This window comes from Protopterus annectens, chromosome 16.part0 (genome assembly GCF_019279795.1).
Source record: "Protopterus annectens isolate FY-2018-M chromosome 16.part0, PAN1.0, whole genome shotgun sequence".
Classification (NCBI taxonomy): domain Eukaryota; kingdom Metazoa; phylum Chordata; order Ceratodontiformes; family Protopteridae; genus Protopterus; species Protopterus annectens.
The window spans coordinates 13251436-13272744 of record NC_056750.1 but is presented as its reverse complement, the minus strand read 5'-3'; the positions used below and the strand labels follow the sequence as shown (position 1 = coordinate 13272744).

Genomic DNA, 21309 nt, shown 5'->3' with positions numbered 1-21309 from the left:
TTGGCTTCATTTTTTTGGAGGATAGCATCTTGGTTCTGTTTGGGATAACACGATCCATGCACCACTTGTGTAAGTGCTTATAGAGTGCATATGTGTAGGATTCAGCAGTCGTAACTGTATTGTCCATCTGCATGGGTGCCATGAAGTTCACCACTTCTGTCTTAACAAGCATGAAGTTGGCTTTGGAGAAATTTTTTGCCGTGGTTTCCTTAATGGGGGGTGGGGGTGGGATGTGGATATCAAGGGTAATTAGCTTATGGTTGGATCAGACCAATGAGGAGTTGACTTCAGGTGTGGAACACCAGTCACTCATGTTAGTAATGACTAGGTCTGGGATATTGTTTCCCCTGGTGGGGGTGTGGATAAGTTGATCCAGGGCATTGTTGTTTATGAATTCCAGAAAGCGTTGTGTGAAGGAGTTGGTACATGAGTAATTTTCCCAGTTAATGGTGGGATAGTTGAAATCTCCCATTATTAGGGTGTTTGGTTGAACCCTAATATTTTCCAGTACATCAAGAAAAGAGGAGTGGGAATCCTGGGGCATGGTGGGGGATCTGTGGAAAGCTACAATTTGGATTGCAGTTTTGCCCAGAGTTAGTTGCACTTGGATAACCTTGGATGCATAATGCTGAGCAACTAGCTTTGAGGTGTGGATATCCTTAATGAATATGGACACACCTCCGCATTTGGTGTTCCGGTCCAGGTTACATGGCCAAAAAGTGTGGTATGAGTTATAGCCTGGTAGTGCAGGGGTGCTCTGTGGAGCCTTGAATCAAGTCTCAGTCACTGCACAGATATCAATGTTCTCCATTTTAAGGAGTGCCTCAAGTGAGTGCATTTTGAGAGTTAGACTTCTAGCATTGAGTAGCATTGCCCTCAGTTTTTGCTTTCCTTTTCCTGTTATGATGGTGAATTTGTCATTTGAACCTTGCCTAAAAAAGGCACTGTAGGGGTGACAAGAGCCTTAGCCAGTATCCGGAATCCCAGGGGTGACAGGTGCAGGCCATCTCTGGCAAAGCATTGCGGTCTATCGACCATGTTATCCCGAGCAAACAGATACTGAATCCCCTTAGAATGACACCAGAAGCTTAGCCAATTGTTGAAGTCAATAATTTTTTCCTTGTACTGTGGTATCATTCTTGGCGATGGCAGAATGCTACTCAGGGCTAGGGTCATACCTGCCTGGACTACAAGATCGGAGAGCTCTTCCATGTCTCTTTTCATGTAGTCCAGGGAGGTACATCTCAGGTCATTCACACCAACATGACAATGATAGAGTCATATTTGTACTTATTGTGGAGTGACCTGAGTGCATGGGTTATGTGGCAGATCCTGGCACCCGACAGACAGCGGGCAGTAACCTTCTTGTTTAGCCTGGTGAGTGGGGCATCAGTGTGCCTATGTGTTAGATACTTTGTTTTGCCTTCTTGGCTGTGGTTGAGTGGCACTCTGAGTCTGTGGGCTATGTGTCATTTGGGTTGTGTTGGGGGTAGAAGTTGCTTGCATTTCTGCTTTGGAGGTCTCTGTTGCTTGGGCAGATTATTATTGAGAGCCTCCGCGAATGTTTTTGTGTTTCTCTGTGTGGATTTTGGTGATGTAGATTTAATGAGACTAAGGGTGATATGCAGAGCTGTAGTAACTACAAAGGGATTAAATTGATCAGTCACAGCATAAAATTATGGGAAAGAGTAGTGGAAGCTAGGTTAAAAAGGGACGCAATGATTAGTGATGAGCAGTATGGTTTCATGCTGGGAAAGAGCACTACAGAAGCGATGTTTGCTCTGAGAGTGTTTATGGAGAAGTACAGAGAAGGTCAGAAGGAGTTGCATTGTGTTTTTGTAGACTTAGAGAAAGCATATGACAGGGTGCCTAGAGATGAGTTGTGGTATTGTATGAGGACGTTGGGAGTGTCAGAGAAGCATGTAAGAGTGGTACAGGATATGTACGAGGGTAGTGTGACAGCGGTGAGGTCTGTGGTGAGAGTGATGAATGTGTTTAAGGTGGAGGTGAGATTGTATCAAGGATCAGCTCTGAGCCCTTTCTTATTTGCAATGGTGATGGACAGGTTGACAGACGAGATCAGACAGGAGTCCCCGTGGACTATGATGTTTGCAGATGACGTGATCTGTAGTGAGAGTAGGGAACAGGTGGAAGAGACATTGGAGAGATGGGGATATGCTCTAGAGAGAAGAGGAATGAAGGTCAGCAGGACTAAGACAGAATATATTTGTATGAATGAGAGGGAGGATAGAGGAATGGTGAGGATGCAAGGAGTAGAGGTGGCGGAGGTGGATGAGTTTAAATACTTGGGATCAATAGTTCAGAGTAATGGCGAGTGTGGAAGAGAGGTGAAGAAGAGAGTACAGGCAGGATGCAGTGGGTGGAGAAGAGTGTCAGGAGTGATGTGTGACAGACGAGTACCAGTATGAGTGAAAGGGAAGGTCTACAAGAGGGTAGTGAGACCAGCTATGTTATATGGGTTAGAGACAGTGGCATTGAGAAAAAGGCAGGAGTTAGAGCTGGATGTGGCAGAGTTAAAGATGTTAAGATTTGCATTGGGTGTGATGAGGCTGGACAGGATTAGGAAAAAGTATATTAGAGGGTCAGCTCAGGTTGGAAGGTTTGGAGACAAAGCCAGAGAGGCAAGATTACGTTGGTTTGGACATGTGCTGAGGGAGGGATGCTAAGTATATTGGGAAAAAGATGCTAAGGATGAAGCTACCAGGTAACAGGAAAAGAGGAAGGCCTAAGATAAGGTTTATGGATTTTGTGAGAAAGGACATGCAGGTGGTTGGTGTGACAGAGCAAGATGCAGAGGACAAGAAGAAATGGAAACAGATGATCTGCTGTGGTGACCCCTAATGGGAACAACTGAAAGAAGACAATGAGATTTAGAGAGACTATGCGATAATTGTGGTGTGGTGCAAGTGTTTACCTTCTCCTCTTGAATGTCAAGTTCAGTATTGGTTGGAGAGAGCTTTACCTCCAGTTTGGCTAGATAAGTGCATCTCTCACAGGTTGTAGTGTTGGGTGGTAGGAGGAGCGGCTTGTCTGTGTACATGAGCCAATTTCTACATTGCCCCAAGATGCCCAGATTCATCAGACAGACGGGAGAATACACTGGGAGCTGACCCTTGGACATGCCTGAATAAAAAACTATTTTCCTCTAGATAAGTGAGGAAAGTGAGTACAAAAGCTGTTATTCTCTAAGCAAGTGAGGAAAGTAAAAACTGTTTTCCTCTAGGTAGTGAGGAAGGTTGAGTAATATAGTAATTAGTAGCTTATTTAGTGCTTACAACAAGTTCTGAACAAGTGCTGAGCACGAATAAGCAAATTCAAGTGCTAAAACTAAGAATCTGTATCTGCACTAGACTAGTTACAGGAAAGAAATAAGTGCAAATGCGGGCTTTCAAATCAGAAAGTTGAGAGAGATGGAAAAGATTGCCCAGATGGCCAATAACTGCAGTTTCTGGGTGAGAACCACTCCTTATGTGGTAGACAGGTTACCTAGTGCTTACCACTCCCACTGACAAGGCTTCCCTCCAACACAGAAAGGCTTGGGGGGGCTCAGAAGCTTACATACAGTCCTGGATACAGCAAATCTGTATCTGGACTACACTAGTTACAGGAAAGGTAGGAAACAGGCTTACAGTTTTTTTTTTGTTTTACAGAAAAGTAGCTAAAACAGCAGTAAAAACAATTCAAATGCAGTGCAAGCTAGCACACTTGAATATGTAGCAATATTAGACCAAACACAGTTTAAAAAATGCAATTAAATTAAAAATGATTAAAAACAAGTGCAGGAGTGTATTTGCTAGAATGTGGTAAAGAGATTGGATTGGGGGGAGTGTCCCAGATCAAATCTACAGTGGGACAGGCAACTGCAAAAGCCACTAAATTTAAACAACAAACCAGAAATAGGGAGGTTGGGTGGGACAAAACACTTTCAGCAGAGATCTTGAAAACTATACAGTTAATCAAAAATAACATTGCACAACTCTGAATAAAATTAGTCCAGCAACAATTTACAGTACACAATTCTGAGGAACCAAAAAAATATACTTAGCTCTGTATATTTCCGGATAGTTTGAAAAGAGTTCTGTTAGACACAGGTTCCACCAATGATATGCAGGCTGTTAACTAACAGGGTCTATTATTATGCAAGTAATCCTTCAGATAGTCAGATGACACAAGCTGTAAAAAACAGTTATACCAACTTAAGACATAGCAGAAAATAGGGGGTGGTGGGACAAAACACTTTCAGCAGAGATCTGAAAAACTATACAGTGAATCAAAAATAACAGTGCACAAAATTAGTCCAGCAACAATTTACAGTGCACAATTCTGGAGAACCAAAAAAATATACTTAGCTCTGTATATTTGAAAGATTTTGAATGTATCCCCCCTGTTAAGTTGCCAGCATATTATCTAGAATGGATCTGTGTTACATTGTGTGAGTAAAAAATTATTTCTATGCTGTAAAATGCTGCCAAAGTGCACATTGATTTGATTAAACTAGTATTGCCTTGACAGACTTTAGTATTTCTGTTAGTTTTATCTTTTGGAAGCACAGCTCCCATATGTAGGGATTTTCCTCCTTTCCAGCCTCTAAAAACTGAAGGAGTGCAGGTTAACACTGTTTGAGAGGAAACTTCACATGACTTATGTTACATACATGCATACAAATATTTCAAGAACGGATAATAATGCCCTTTTAACCTTCCTATATACGAACAGTCATTCCCATAATAGTCGTCTAAGTTGTGAAAAGTATCTAAACTAGTGCTTACTTTAAAGTAATTTGTTCATCTACTCCATGAGTCAGCTACGGTCTCAGAGAACCAGTTAGTATATCTCTCATTCCTATCCTACACAGCTTGTCTGATGATTCTGTACTACTCTTTAAACAATCCCAGAGGTGGTTATCTCTTGATGCCATATAAATCTGTACATGGTCTCTTCTTAAATATCTTTATGAAACACTGTACAAGTTCAGCTCTTTCATAGTAACTTAAATTTCACATCCATGGATGCCCTTGTTATACTTCTGCTGTACTCTTTCCAATTTACTCATGCTAGTTTTCATGTAAGGTTTCCATATTATCTTTCCACACTGTAGTTCTGGTCTGATGGAATGTGCAGTCAATGATTTTTTCCTTTCTGATTTCCTAGACTTTATAAATCGTTTTATACAGCCTGTAGTTCTATAGGTGTCATTAACCAATTACTTGATATGTTCAGAAAAACTAATAGCTGGATCTACCCATATACCTAGGTTCTTGAAGGACTCTACAGTTTCAGTCAGTGTGTGTTATATTAAATATTCAGCCTTCAGTTTATGTCTACCAAGTTGTATGTGCTTAATTTTTTATGTATTTATCAGCATATTATTCTCCTGTGCCCAAATGGTTAATTTAGTCAAGGTCTTTTGCAGACATGACTTGTTATAGATCTGTTTGCAGCATATGTATTCTGATATATGGTTTCAGGTCCCACCCTTTCCAATTCTGACAGTTATTCGTCCAACAAAACCTTCTCCATTATTTTTCCACAGCAGGAAAGTAAACTTGTGAATCTATATGCTCTGGGTTTCCTAGTCCCCTTTTCATTTTCCTTAAAGATGGATTTAACAAGTGCATGTTTCCCATCCTAAGGGATCTCCCCGTACTTTAATGACATAGTCAGTAACAGATATAATGGTACTGCAAGTTCATGCTGAAGTGGCCTCAGATCATTATTACTCTCTTGTGGAGCCAAACTGCTTTGCATAAGGTTTTTTAAATATATAGGTTCATAGGTGTTTGTATTAGGCTAATGAGCATGCCATGCACCTCAAATCTCTGACAAGTTGTCCTGGTAGTGTAAGAAGGGGTTTGAGATTAAACATTTACAAGCAGGGGACCTGGGAAATTAACCGTTTACAGGCTGCCTATATCCATTAGAGATAGATGTCAAACCAGGGTTGACTTTCCGATTCCCCATTCAGTTGTCCAAGTTACAGTTGAATTGGGTTAGGAAGGAACTCAACTTTACATGGATAGAAGCCTGTTCCAGAGAAGGGGTAGTTTCTGGGATACACACCTGTCTCCAGCAGGTCCTGTTTACTTCATAGGTAAGGTTGAAATCTTTAGAATGGGTAATTCTGGTGCTGTTTGTTGTGCAGAGATACAGGAGGTCCATCTGACTGGGGTCCAAAGATACCTTGTATGCCAGGCATAGATCTCCCCTCATCAGCCTGTAGGAGACAAAATAGAAGGATAGGGATTTGAGGCAGTCTTCATAGGACATGTTATTTATGCCGTGTATTCTTTTAGTGAGGCACTTGTGTGGACGCTCCAGTTGTTGCATGCGCCTGTCAGATACATACCAAAGGGGGCATTATACTCAATGATATGTCTGATGAGGGCCAAATGCAGTGGAATAATGACCTCCTTGGACCTAGATGCCATACTCTTGTTTATAAGCTGTGGAACATGAATGATTTGCTCACTACTGTAGACATGTGGTAGTCAAAGACTAGATTACTGTCTACATGTGTCCTCATGTACCTGACTACTGCGTTGATTCTTACTGCGTCTTTTCAGTATGGTAGTTAACAGGCGTGGCCGACTTCCAAAACGATACTGTTATACATTTCTTGGTATTTAGTTTTAGTTCATGGCACTGACACCAGTTGTTTTTCTATTTCAGCACTTATTGAGAGAATTAGTGCTGGTGGGGCATTCTATAACTGCACCTAATTTGCAGTCATCTGCAAATTTAGTCAGCCAGATGCCCTTGACATTGGCCTTGACTTCAGAGAAATGCATGCTAAATAATTTCCTTGCTAGTGATGTAGAATAAATATTATTCCAGTCTGTTTGTAGTAAATATAAGTCCCCAGCTACTATTATTTTTCCCTCTTGTATTTCATGTAGGAAACATATGAATTTCTCTAGATCAGTACCACTTGACATTGGTGGTCTATACTCCAACAACTGTAACCTGTTCCAGGGTAGTTTTATTGTCACATTTATGCAGTCTGTATCATTAGTGTTATCACCAAACTTTTACAAGCTATGCTATCTAAGAGGGTTGTAAGTCTTCTGCTAACAGTTAATGAATCCTTGAAGATGAGATTGTTTGAGTCAAAAATAGGTTCGCAGGTAAGTATTAGCTAGCTGCCCTTGTGATTGTGAGGTAGACACCTCAACCATTGTACCAACCCCCAACATGAATAAAAGCAGTTCCATACTTCTTTACATTAAGACATTCTCATGCAATACATGCATCCTGTTTTTTTTTTTTTTTTTTGCTCCTGGCAAACATCATTATTCAGTGTTCATTATGCGCTCTGCAAATGTAAGTATCAGTTCCTCTAATAATTGAGTCTCCAATTAATAGTATATAATTTCTGACAACATCTAAAAATCTCCCTCTTCTAGTTCAACAGTGTGTGCTCTAAACTTCTTAGAAAAGAATGATCTTCATCACCAGTAGTCTTACTAGTCTGTTTTCGCTGTTTATTTCATTTGTGAACATGCAGTTCTTGTCTAGCTGCCTTTGTACTTCCAAAGTCTGAGCCATGTTGTCAACTTCAGCTTTTAATGCTTCCAGGTTCAGTTTAGATTTATTCCTTTTAGCCTGCCCCTTATCCCTTTTTCTACCTTTTCTGTTGTAAAAATGTAATTTTCTGTAGACTGTTTTGTGATTGAAGAACGTTATCATTCTCTGTAATCTGTGTATTACATAACAGAACTGTGTCCTTTTCAGTATATCTTCTTTTTGCATTATATACACCATGTTAGCACTTTTATAAGGATAAGGCCTGCATTAACATACAAGGGGGATGACAGCTAGATATAAACTTTAGCAGCTAGCAAGCCTGAAAAGATGCCAAAACCATGAGGCAGCAATTGACCAAAATGGCCAATAAAACTACAGCTTCTAGGTAGTAACCACTCCTCCAGGGACAGGCAGGCTGTTCAGTGTTAACCACTCCCACTAGTGAACACAGTAACTGAACTTTCTTAACTTTCAGAAAGTGGGAAAAAGCAAGATTTTTTTTCTTTTTGTTGTAGTTTAAAGGTAGCAGAGATACACAAGCAGCAAAATAATCACAACAGTGCAATAAAAGATCCCACACTTGAGTGCTAGGCCAAAATCAGGTAAAATGCAGTTTTTAGAGAAAAAAAGATTTTAAATTAAGTACAACACAGGAAAAGCAGTAAACAGGCTCTAGATGTGTTCCAAGTACTGTTACTGTTACAGATATAAATTTTAGCAAGCCAGAAAATGCCAAAACTTAACAAAAATCAGAAGAAAACACTTAAAATCACAAAAGTGGCACCTTTTCTAAACCATGAGGCAGCAGACAGATCAAGGAGTTTAGAATTAACCCAAAATGGCCAATAAAACTACAGCTTCTAGGTAGTAACCACTCCTCCAGGGACAGACAGGCTGTTCAGTGTTAACCACTTCCACTGGTGAACACATAGACTTCTTTTTAGCCCAAGCAAGCACTGGCCTTCTAGAAACTTCCAAACAGTTCAGAACAGCAAATCTGTAACTGAACTTTCTTAACTTTCAGAAAGTGGGGAAAAAAGTTGTAGTTTAAAGGTAGCAGAGATACACAAGCAGCAAAATAATCACAACAATGCAATAAATGACCCCACACTTGAGTACTAGGCCAAAATCAGGTAAAATTCAGTTTTTAGAGAAAAAAAGATTTTAAATTAAGTGCAACACAGGAAATGCAGTAAACAGGCTCTAGATGTGTTCCAAGTACTGTTACTGTTACAGATACAAACGGAAAATGCCAAAAGTAGGTGGCAAAGCTGTAAAACTTAACAAAATACTTAAGATCACAAAGTGGCTCCTTTTCTTCTCTCAGTGTTTCTCCCTTGGTAGGTGCTTCAGCAACAACTAGCAAGCCTGAAAGATGCCAAAACCAAGAGACAGATCAAGGAGTTTAGAATTGACCCAAAATGGCCAATAAAACTACAGCTTCTAGGTAGTAACCACTCCTCCAAGGGCAGGCAGGCTGTTCAGTGTTAACCACTCCCACTGTTGAACACAGAGACTTCCCTTTAGCCCAAGCAAGCACTGGCCTTCTAGAAACTTCCAAACAGTTCAGAACAGCAAATCTGTAACTGAACTTTCTTAACTTTCACAAAGTGGGAAAAAAGCAAGATTTTTGTTGTAGTTTAAAGGTAGCAGAGATACACAAGCAGCAAAATAATCACAACAGTGCAATAAATGACCCCACACTTGAGTGCTAGGCCAAAATCAGGTAACATGCAGTTTTTAGAGAAAAAAACGATTTTAAATTAAGTGCAACACAGGCAATGCAGTAAACAGGCTCTAGATGTGTTCCAAGTACTGTTACTGTTACAGATATAAACTTTAGCAAGCCGGAAAATGCCAAAAAGTAGGCGGCAAAGCAGTAAAACTGAACAAAAATCAGAAGAAAATACTTAAAATCACAAAAGTAGCTCCTTTTTTTCTCTCAGGGTGCTTCAGCAACAACTAGCAAGCCTGAAAAGACCTCAAAGGTATTCATACCACACACTCAGCAATTCTAGGATTCAAACCCCTATCTAACTATGTTATGATACTAGTGAGATACGCATTAACATGATGCGCTGTATGCTTTACTGTAGAAAAAAATGACTGAACCCACTCCTCAGTAGGTAAAATATCACAAATGTAATGATTTACTGTTAGTGATATAATTTTAAGCATTAATCCAATATTTTATACACTGAGTATATATCACTTCTTACCTTTTTTGTACATTGACTGTTGTTTATCCTTTACATGCACACACTGAAGCATAGTGTATTATATGCAGGAATGTAATGTCAGTTATATATGCTTGACAAAGTGGTACAGAGGCTGGAAGGCTCAAAGAAAATATTGATTTTTAACACAGAAACTATGAAGACTCATTGTAATATCTTTCACATATATCAGTAATATGTGAGTATAATTACAAATCATTGTTAATACTCCATGCAACTGTCTATCATGTCATCTTGAATGTGAAACATTGGCAACATGTAATAGTGTGCTAGCTGTTTGCAGAGCAAATTAATGTTTAAATAGAACTGGAAAGTATGAGTGAGGAACTGGAACTGTATAAAATAAAAGTTGATAATAAAAATACAAGCAAAACATAATGTAGAATTGTTTAAGAATAGTAAACATTGATTAAAAAGATACCATTTGGCTATCCAGGATGGTACCTGGTAATAAACAGGCAGACATATTGTGGCTACAGGCATGAGGTATGATTTTGTAATGATGCCTTAAATTATATGGAGCTGTTAATCATTTTACATATATGTGTAAAAAGACAAAATGCAATGTTGCATCATGAATTGCATGTATTACAAGTAAAGTGACAATGCCTGTGGATATTGTCCCAAAGATACCTGTTGGTCAGTGAAATCTGGTTGAAGCCATGTGTGTTACATTTATACTTGATACAAAGGCAGAATGCAATATATTGTCTAAATTCAAGACATTGAATTTTTTTTGATACTGTGTGCATGACCATTTACTCTTATGAAGCATTCAAGACATTAGCTACATCTTTTAGGGCAGATATGCTTTGACTTTGAAATCAGGTACAAGAAATATAGACTCTTATTTTAAATAGTGTGCTCGACAAACTACTCAAAGTAACCAAATATATTGGATTGAATTTTGTGAAATACTTGGTATTGATTAGTGCATTAAATCTAAAAGTAGCAAGAAGATAGGGAACTGAAATATTCATGTTGGAAATACTAATTTGCATATAAATGAAGCTCAACAAAACTGTGTGTATATAATCAAGAATGCAGTCATGACTAGAAAATGTAGCAGGAAAATTCTCCTCTCTGTGTGTTACCTGAAGCAGATTCTAGTGTTAGCAAGTGAGAAATAATGAGCCCTTCAGTAGACTACAGTAGCTGTTACGTCCTCATTTAAACTTACCTTTCCAGATATGGTCACTTAATGAAGAGGCCAATCAGATGAAGTGATAGTGCTTAGACAGTAAATCTGAAATCTGCAAATTAATTTATTAACGTGTAGTGATATGTCTTAACTGTAATACACATAATGCACCTAGTATAGTTTATTGTATATATGCAATGCTTGGTATAATAATATGTAAAGCTATCTTCTCTTTAATGTATGTGGTGTCATACATAGTAATAATATGAGAGTATTTCTTTAAATGGGTGTTAACACTACAGGGTGTATTGTATCATGTGACCTTGAAAGCTGAGCAGGTCAGTAAAAAATCTTAAAGAGTGAAAATGACATATTACTCATAATCTCCTGACTATCTTGACTATGTATGTACATGTTTGCATACATGTATTGCAATATCTCCAGTGGTTAGCTTTTCAAAAGCGCAGTAAATGAAATGTATAGTTAATGTATATTGTATTGTGTGTTTGTGTCAAAGGACATGTAAATTTTGTTCTGTGGTCTTAGATGTATAATTTTATGTCTAGATGTGTACCACACAACATTCGAGTGGCCAAGTGATCCTAATGTACAGAAGCAGTTAGTAAAACCTGACAATATATCTGAGAAGGAAACTGCAAAGGAGCTTCTTGCATACAGAAGACATTACCATGGAATTTTTAACACTTACAACAACATTTGTAAGACTATAAATGCTGATCAGCCTTGTATAGACGTTTTCTCCCAAGGTGAGTGGCAGTTATTGTACCTAATAATTATGTATTAAATATTTTACTCACCACACTATGCTGTTTTACACAGAATAGCCAGGATGGGATGTAGTAGACAAGGAAAAAACAGTCTAGGAAGTCCACATATGGATAAATGTATGGACTTGATAATGTTTACATAGAACAGTTAATTGAAGTAGATGTAAAGGTGAAGGTGAAGTATTGAGAACTGCACTTATAGTCTTTAAAAACATGCATACTAAAGTATAAACATTTTAGGTAGATTACATATTTATACAGGCAAATCTGAAGTGGTAAATGTCACTAAATCATTTACTTTTTGGCATTGTAAGAAGATGACACATGACTGTGCATCACTGGCTTTCCAGTGCTGCAAAATTATTTTTTGTTTTAGTCATACTTTTAACTTTTAGTTTTAGTGTTTGTGCAGATTACTGGCAGTTAACAGAAGGACTCATTCTGCTAAAGACACATTTTAATAGTATTGCAATTTCTCTGCCATGTAGAAGTATAGTATGTATGCCTTAACTGTGATGTAGTCTGAATCATTTAAAGTACTAAATTACTTACTAAATTAAGGCAGAGCTTAAGCTGTATGGGTAGATTTGCATAATTTAGAAGAACTGGGGGCCAGAAAGAGGTGGGTTCAGGAACCCCTGGAGAATGTTCTTAGTAGCTTACATTATATGGGTTGTATCCTGCAGAGGATATAACAACCAGCCACTTTCAACAACTTCAAGGTACCTTCCATGCAATTTCTCTTTGCATCTCTCTCACTTTTCCTATATAATCCTCCTCCCTCTGCTTGCCTCTCTCGCTTTTTCTCTGTCTTCTCCCCATGGTATCCTTTCCTGCAACTATTCTCACTTGCCTCTTTTAATATCTTCATACCGGTCTGTGTAATGCTATGCTGCTATCCCTGTAACATAAGCCATCTCAGTCATTATGGCTACATCTTATCCAAAATGCTCTGCTAAGCATATTGTGATTTTATAAACTGCTTCTTGAACTAAATGTTGTAGCATATTCTTGCATCTGTAAATATGTATATATATGTTTTGTTTTTTTTGTTACCATATCCTTGTATCCGTAAATATATTTTGTTCATTTCTTATGTGATCCTGTTCACCTGGGCTATGCCTGGAAATAGTCTGTTGAGATCAGTGCACTACTCCCAGTAAACAAATATAAATAAATAAACCTGTTAATGAGAAGAGATGAGCTGTCTAAAATAACAGGTTTGGGTTCCAAGTCCTTCAGAGTTCTTCTGATGCTGAGAAGAGTGATCCTTTGCAGGCTTTTAACGGTCAGTGTTCAGATAACATTGTTCCATTGCTGGGCAGATAAGTTCCCTTCAGGGAAAAACTTTCCACAGTAGTTTTAAACTTGTTCTTAGCATTAAAGAACACACAAAACATCTTTGAAAAGCAGTTTCACATCTTGAGGCGAAAGCGTTGAAGCGATGTGCTGATCATATAGAGCTGAAAATGCTCTGTTTTATCTTTTCTTTATCAAGCATTTGTTTTCAAACTAAAACACAATGACTAACTACTCGTACAGTTTTAAACTTGTTTAAACTACATTTTGTGAGAAACAAGCACTTCAAAGATATGGAAAAGTATTTTCATTGATTGTCTCGTGACTTTAATGGACTTTTACTTTTAAATGGGAGAGCCCATTTTTACTTTTTTGGTAAAAAGTTGTTTACAGCTACCATTTATGTGGAGAAACTGCATTTATTTTACTTTTTGATGTTGGGGAAAGTATTTAAAGCACTTTCACTGTGTTTTTTTTGTGGGGGACAAAGTTACTTTTTGCTACTTTCTGGTTTTACTGAGTAATGCTGCTAAGCCTTCCTTGGAATCAAGCACCATTTGACTATGGAACAAACTACCAGTCCCTTGATCGGACCTTCTTCCAGCCACAAAAAGAAAAAAATAGTTAAGTAGACTTTGCCACCTCAAAAGGCTAGTAATTTGCCTCAGCCACAGGTGGGTGACTTATTTTATTTCTTCAGATCCTTCTGGTGTTGTCCATACAGCCACCATGGACCAGGGGTTAGTCAAGCCTCTGTGGATGTTGGAGGTCCTCTCAGTGGGCAAGGGAAAGCCACTCCTGTTGCTCATGCTTAGCTAAAATGTTGCACTCATCCCTGGGGAAGCTGTTACTGACAATACTGGGTCTGTTTTTCCTGCCTTCCATGTCAAAAAGAGACAGAAAACTAAATATTTATTCTTTTATGTGTCAGTTACTCTGGACAGGAGTAATTTTTGGGTCTTGACTCAGGGTCTTGTGCATGCACTTGACCCTGCTTGAAAGGTGGGTTCTGATAAAAGGAAAAGGTATTCCTCTTACCCTGAAGAGAGTCAAGAAGTGAAATATGTCTAATGTGAAAGGATAGATGCATGTATTTTTTCTTCTCAGTTTTCTGATTCAAATTTTGTGATATCTAATTCTCCCTTTGAGGGATGATTCTCTTTCTCCGAGACTATTTCCAGAATAAACCATTGTTTATAGTGGGGGAATACTGATGTTTCTCAGTCCGTCTGAAAATGTTATGAAGTTTTCAGAACTGTCACCCATCCTGCCAGTACTAACAGCACTGGAGGATATGTTGTTACAGCCTGTGGTTTCCCTAACAGCCAACCTACTATCCCCCTAAGAAGGCAGATAAAATGTATAAAGTTCCAGAGTCTTTCAAGTTTTTACACACTACTACCAGACCTGACCCAACACCTATAGTTTCACTTAATCCAGCTACCAAAAATTTGATTAATTCTAATCCTCCTTGTGATAATGATTGTTAAGCTTTTGATAAATCTGGGGAGAAAGTATATGCTTCTTCAACTTTGATTTTTAGAATTCTGAACTGTCAGGCTCATATTTTCCTAGTGGTAGGAAAAATTTGCTTTATGTAGTTTAGTGTCTTTTGTATCTCGGGTCACCGCTCATTGTTTGAAATGTGTTTATAGCTCTGTAGATACTACTTCCAGGTCCATTATCACTGGTACTGTTTTAAGGAGATTTGCCTGTCTGCACTCTCAAAACCTTCCAGAGGATGTAAAAAAATACATTTTGAATTCTCCCTTAGATAGAGAATTAGTTTTTGAATCCTCTGATGAAGAGGTTATCAAAAAGTGTGACGTGAGAATTAGGGATTCTCAGATTTTTCAGCCTTCCTTCTCTAAATTTTCAAGGGATTTTCTACTACTTCAGCCAGTTTTGACAAGAAAAAAAATAAGTATTCTCAGCAGAATGCTGGTAAGCAGACATTTACAAAGCAATGACAGGACCCCCATCCCAGAACAAAGGGCAGTCAAAAATGTCAGAATGACTGTATAACAGACCTTGTTGTTCTTTCCACCCTGGCAGTCCCTTACCACTTCCAGAAAGTCTTAATCAATCTCCAGTTCTGTCCTTGGCAACAACAAATTGTTTCAAACAAATGGTTCCTAGGATACAAATGACAATGGGAGGAAATTCCTCTTTTTCAGTGGATTCCTCCTCATTTGCTAGACCAACCCTTCTCTTTCCTCCTCTCTTACATCATTTGCTGTCTCAGGGGATAGCAGACGCTATTCCGCCACCTCAGGCAGGAAAAAAACTAATGTTTTGGTACCAAAGAAAGAAAATTCCTGGAGACCAGTTCTGGATCTTTCTTTCCTGAATCAGTTTGTCATAGTGCCAAAGTCCAAAATGATTTCACTTCACAACTTGTTACCCCTTCTTCCTCATTTGAGTTTTCTAGTAGCCTCATATCATCTCATTCCTACTCATCCAGATTTTAGTGGTTTCTTAATGTTTTATGTGTCTTGCATGGACATGGATCCTCTCTCACAGCATTTCAGGTAGCTGTGACTGTTTAAAACTTGTATCTTTTTCTTATTTTTCACTATTTTTCTTTTCATCCCTGTAGTTTTCGGGATTTTCTTCATTAGGCTTTTATAGATCATAGGAAGTTACTAGGCTAATGGCCCTAGGGCTCTTACAAGCCTATGCAAATTTTGCCTTTGTTTCCATGATCAGCACCTATTGCCCCTGTCCAAGAGAGACATAAGTAAAACTGCTTGTGTGAATTTATGGTTACCCATCCACTCATCCAGACTGTGCTTGAAGAGGGCTAAAAAGGTACTCTGCTTCACATGAACTGGGAGTCTGTTCCACAGGTATGGTAACCTCTGGGAGACAAACTTCTCCCTACAGCAGGTTCTATTAATGTCACATACCAGATTAAGGTCTTTAGAGTGAGTAACCCGTGAGCCATAGGACTTAGATATGCAGCATTTCCAGTAAAGCAGAGTCATAGATTGCCTTATACGCAAGGCAGAGATCGCTTTTGAGAAGTTTGTGTGAAATGGAGTAAAGTGACAGTGATTTCAGCCGATCCATGTAGGACAGATGCTGAATAACTTGAATTCTCCTTGTGAGGAACTTTTGTGGTCTCTCCAATTGATGCAGGTGTCTGGAAAGGTACATGCCAAAAGGGCCATTGTACTCAGTTATTGGCCTAATGAGGGAAGAGTACAGGGAGGTTATAACTTTTTTCCTTACTTATGAGATGAGCAATATACAATGCCTTTCTTACCACTGTGGAGACATGGTGATCAAACGTAAGGTTGCTGTCAACCTGTGTGCCCAGGTCTGTTACCACTGAGTGCATGCTTAAGATGTTTCTATTGATGTGATAGTTAGCAGGAATATCGCTCTTACCGAAAGGGATGATAATACATATATTTTGCATTGAGCTTAAGGCTGTGACTTTGACACCAATTATTTGTTTGCGTAAGATTCTCTTACAGGATGTTGACATGTTTGGGGATTCTATGACTACTCCCAGTTTGCAATCATCAGCAAACTTTGTCAGCCACAGACCTTAAGTTTTTGCTTGTATTTCAGAGAAATATATTCTGAAGAGTAGAGGTCCCAGGACTGATCCCTGTGGAATACCACTGGTTACAGGTCTGCCGTTGGAGGTGGATTCCCTATTTTGACTGTATGGGTCTATCGGTGAGCCACTTAGCAACCCACCTAATGACATAAGAGTTGATACCAAGCTGGCTTGGCTAAGTCTAGGTAGGCTGTATGCACAGTTTTTCCCTCATCCAGGGCTTTGGTGACCGTCTCAAAGAAGTTCACCAGGTTTAACAGGCATGATCTCCCTTTGACAAATCCAAACTGAGAAGAGTCAAGTGTTTGGAGATTACCTATATCTTTGTTTTTAAGATCTTTTCTAATTTCTCCATATCTTCTGGGTTTCTAATACCATGACAGGAATGGACCTCATTCCTAAGTCAAAGTACGACTAAGGTCTGTGATGAGTCACTCCATGGCCTTGCAGGTAAGGCTAGTCAGGCTAATAGGTCTGTAGTTCGTGGGGTCAAAAGAAGCACCACCTTTGTGCAGGTGGATAACTGTGGCCATTTTCCATTCAGCTGGGATGAAACCGGTGCTTAGACTATGATTGAAAGGAGTACCCAATGGTGTTACTAATTCTTGTTAGAGCCCATGTATTACACAGCCTGGGATGTTATCATGTCCCATAGATGCTGTGTTTTGGCATTAGAGAGAGAGCATTTTTGACCTGCTCTCTAGAGATACAAGGTGGGGGACAGGTGGAAGGAATATCATGGGGTATGTGTGGTGGGGATAGGGGAGTGAAGTTTTCATAGAACCTGTTGGCTAACAAGTTTGCTGTGTCCACAGTCTCTGTGAATATGGTATCATTAACTACCAGTTTGGCACAAATCTGGTCTTACCTTTTAGGCTACAGATGTAACTGAAGAACTCGTTATGGTTGTCCTTAGTTGAGGACACAAATTTGGATTCAAAGTTTGCTTTGGAGGACTTCACAAGAAGTCTTATTTGCTTGTTTAAGCCAAAGACGGAGTGTTTCCAGTTTAGGACACGCTCCGTCTTACATTTGGACAACAATTTCTTCCTCATATTGTAAAGCCTATTAATGGCAGTTGTCCACCATGCATGTTTGCTGTTCCTTGAAGAGCTTGGATTGGTCCTATCAGGTATGGCCACATCAGTGCAGTTATACAAGTGTTTGTAAAAAGCATTGGTATAGGACTCTGCATAGTTGCCAGTTACATCTGAGTGGGGGGGGGGGGGAGTGCAGTGAAGCTATTTATACCACCCCTTAGAAGGATATAATCTGCTTTGGAGAAGTTCTTTAGTTTAGTTGCTGCTGGGGGAGGGGGCTCCGGTGTGATAACTACTTTAAATGAGACTGATTTGTGGCCAGATTTGACAAGGGAAGACCTCACTGTGGGTGTGCTACAGTGGTCCTCCATATTGGTAAGCACCAGATCCAAGATGTTGGATCCCTTTGGTTAGGGTGTCCACCAGCTGGTCCAGGGCATTGGAGTTAATGAACTCAAGGAAACTTTGGGCAAGTGAGTTTGAGCGCAAATAATGTACCCAATCAATGGATGAGTAATTAAAATCACTCAAAACTATGGGGATTGGATGCATTTTGATGGGTCTCAGTAGATCCAAGTAGGCAGAGTGGGTGTCTTGATTCATGAAAGGGGATCCTGTAGCTGGAAGTGACTTGAATAGGTGTCCTACCAACAGTTAGTTGCACCTGAAGTGTCTCCAGGAAATCATACTAAACAATCTGGAGGTGCATTTATCTTTAATAAATATTGATAAACCACCTCCTTTAGTTTTCACACCTTCCATTTGTGGTCTGAACATGTGGTAGGAGGTGAACCCGGTATGGCTGAGGTGCTCTCCACTGCCTTGAACCAGGTCTCCGTGACTGCACAGATGTCAACATCTTTCAAGGTGAGGACTGCTTCTAGTGAGTGCAGTTTCATGCTAAGACTCCTAGCATTTAGCAGTATAACCTTAAGGTTGTTTTTTGTTGAAATTTTTACATCAGGAATTTTGCCCTTGTGACATTGCCTAAAAAGGCACTGTGGGGGTGGCATGAGCCTTAGCCAGTAGTCAAAATCCCAGGGGTGATGGATGAAGACCATCTATGGCAAAGCATCAAGGTGCATCAATCATGTTATCCCAGGCTGACAGATACTGGATCCCCTTAGAATGACATCAGAAACTAAAATAATTATTGAAGTCAATGATTTTCTGTGTATATTGTGGTATCATCATAGGCAATGGTAATATGATGCACAAGGCTAGGGCCACACCTGCCTGTGACACATAATAAGTAAGTTCAATAATGTCTGTCCTCATTTAGTTCATGGAGGTATGTCTCAAGTTGTTCACACCACCATGTACTATGACCGAATCATAATGGTACTTGTTGTTGAGAGACTTGAGTGCCTGTGTGATCTGATGAATCCTGGCACCAGAAAGACAGCTGACCGTGACTTTCTCCTTCTTCAGCCTGGTAAGGGGGACGTCTGTATGTCTCACTATAGTCTCTCCTATGACTCAGATATTTGGAGTGGATGTGTGTTGCCTTATGGGCTTTGATGGTGAGACACTTGTGTTTGTGTCATTATGCATATTGGGTGTTTTGGGTATTATGGTTGGTTTAGTATGTATGTGTTTTGGAGGTCTCTGGTGTTCATGTAGATTTTTTGTAAGTACCTCTGCATATGACAGTCTATGTGTATGCTGTGTTTCATGAGTAGGAGTTGTGGTAGGTGGGCTGACAACCCAGTCTGTATTGCTATCTGTTCTGCAAGAGACCTGTGATTCCAGATTCATAATGTAGGTGCATCTCTCACAAATGGTACAGGAATGATTTAGAAGTAGGGTGTTGTCAATGTACATGAGGCAGTTGCTGCACTACCTCAGTAGACCCATGTTAACCAGGCTGGTGGGAGAAAAGGAGGGAAACTGACAGTTCATGCTCCAAGAAATAATCTTGGTCTGGCTATAATGTTTGAAGAGGGAATACAGCAGGGACAGGTATTAGCAGGTTTAGGCATGAAGAGCTCTGGTTTAGGTAATATTTGTGAAGCTAGAGAGCAGGCAGCAGGCGTGTAACCAGCAATCCCTCTGCTCAGTAGTGCACAGTGCACAAACAGGCTCAAACAAGCACAAATCAGTACAAACAAGGGCTTATTAAAGCAGAAAACAGCTAAAGTTCAAATTATCCAATCAAAACGCTGTAAACAGAGCCCTGCAACAGTAACTATAGCTAGATAAGTCCAAACTGTGCCTTCCTCCAAGAGGGCACAAGGGGGCCTCTCCAGACAAAAGATTAACTGTTGTACAAGCTCCATATGTCACAAACAGTACTAGATTCAGCAAAATCCTGAACCTAGTCTATGCTAGTGTCTTTCAAGTGCAGCAAACAAGTAAAATGAACAAAATGAGCAGATGAACAGTAATTATAGCTGTAAGAGGAATTCACTTAGCAGACAATCTAAAAACTGCAGTAAAATACAGTTGCACAGTTTAAACAAATAGATATGCAGCAAATATTGTTTTAGTTAATAGAAAGTGCAGAAAACAGTTGAAAATATTTTGTAGTATCTCAGCAGGTATTATTGGTACACTTTCTATTCTGTTTCCTCTCTCTCCAACCCTATGTTGCTGAGTATTTCTTATTACCATTGTTGGTAATTTCCTATTTGTATTTTCTGAAGTTCAAAATAGAAAAAAGATTATTTTGTTCCTGTATATCTTCTGTAATTTACCTGTAGTGTCATGGCTGAAAAACCTACAGGTTTCAAAAAATGCACTTCCTGTGGGCATAAAATACCAATCTCAGATGCCCACATGGAGTACGTTTATTGCCTAAGAGCAATGCACTTGGGTGCAAACTGTACCATTTGCACAGGATTTAATTCTAGGGCTATAGCTTACAGACGTAACAAGCTTGTCCTTAAGGGCTTGTTAACACAATCATCTTCCTCTTCTTCAGGGGCTCCAACCCCCAGTAAATCATCTAAAGTTGCTTTAGAGCACAGGAAAAGATCTGCACGGAAGTCTCTGAAAACTCTGTCATTCTCGGTGCTGCTGCTAAAGATACCAAGGTTTTCGGATCTGTCTCCATTGGAGCCAAAGAAGAAACCCACACATCATTAGACTTCAGTCCTCAAATCCAAAATCTTCAGATCTGATTTCAGGTATACCTCATGTGCAGAGAACTCATTCACCCGAGTTTATAATAGATCTGGTATCTCCTCGGCTTCACTCACCTGTTATACAAACATCGAGAAAGCACTCCAGACCTCATTGACCACTTTATCCATCTGGTCATCCAGTAGTCTCTCTGAAGCAGAAGTGGATAGGATAATGAGGAAGTTCCTGAGAGATTAGATACAGATAGGGGTTATTCCATCTCCATTTCTCATTCGATCAGTGAGCCTTCCATACACCTCGCACACAATCATTTCTCCTTCTTTGATCTATCCCTCAGTGTCTGAGCCCCAGGATCTGAGAGTTGTCAGAGTATCAGTGTTGGAGCTGAAAAGAATCATGTCTTCGATCCCTGTAATATCCCTGACTAGTTCTGCTCCTGCTCCCTCAGATCAGGATGAATTTTGGAGCTGAAGTGTCGGTATTGCATTTGTGGATCTGGGATTGACTCCAGTGTTGTCAGAGCCTTCCCGGGCCCTAAGAGCCTTGGTGTTAGCTTGTTTCTGGCTTCCTACTCAAGACACGGATCTGGACTGAGTCATGGCTT

At 39.6% G+C, this 21309-nt stretch overlaps 1 protein-coding gene across 2 annotated transcripts in view; it reads left to right on the top strand.

Moving 5' to 3' along the window:
- The window catches only part of AK8 (adenylate kinase 8), a 2747949-nt gene that overhangs the window by 1294022 nt on the left and 1432618 nt on the right, over positions 1-21309 (top strand). For both annotated transcript variants that reach the window (XM_044058631.1, XM_044058632.1), the window contains one exon: positions 11490-11690. In XM_044058631.1, coding sequence (XP_043914566.1) covers positions 11490-11690 — 201 coding nt within the window. The remainder of the gene's footprint in view (positions 1-11489; positions 11691-21309) is intronic.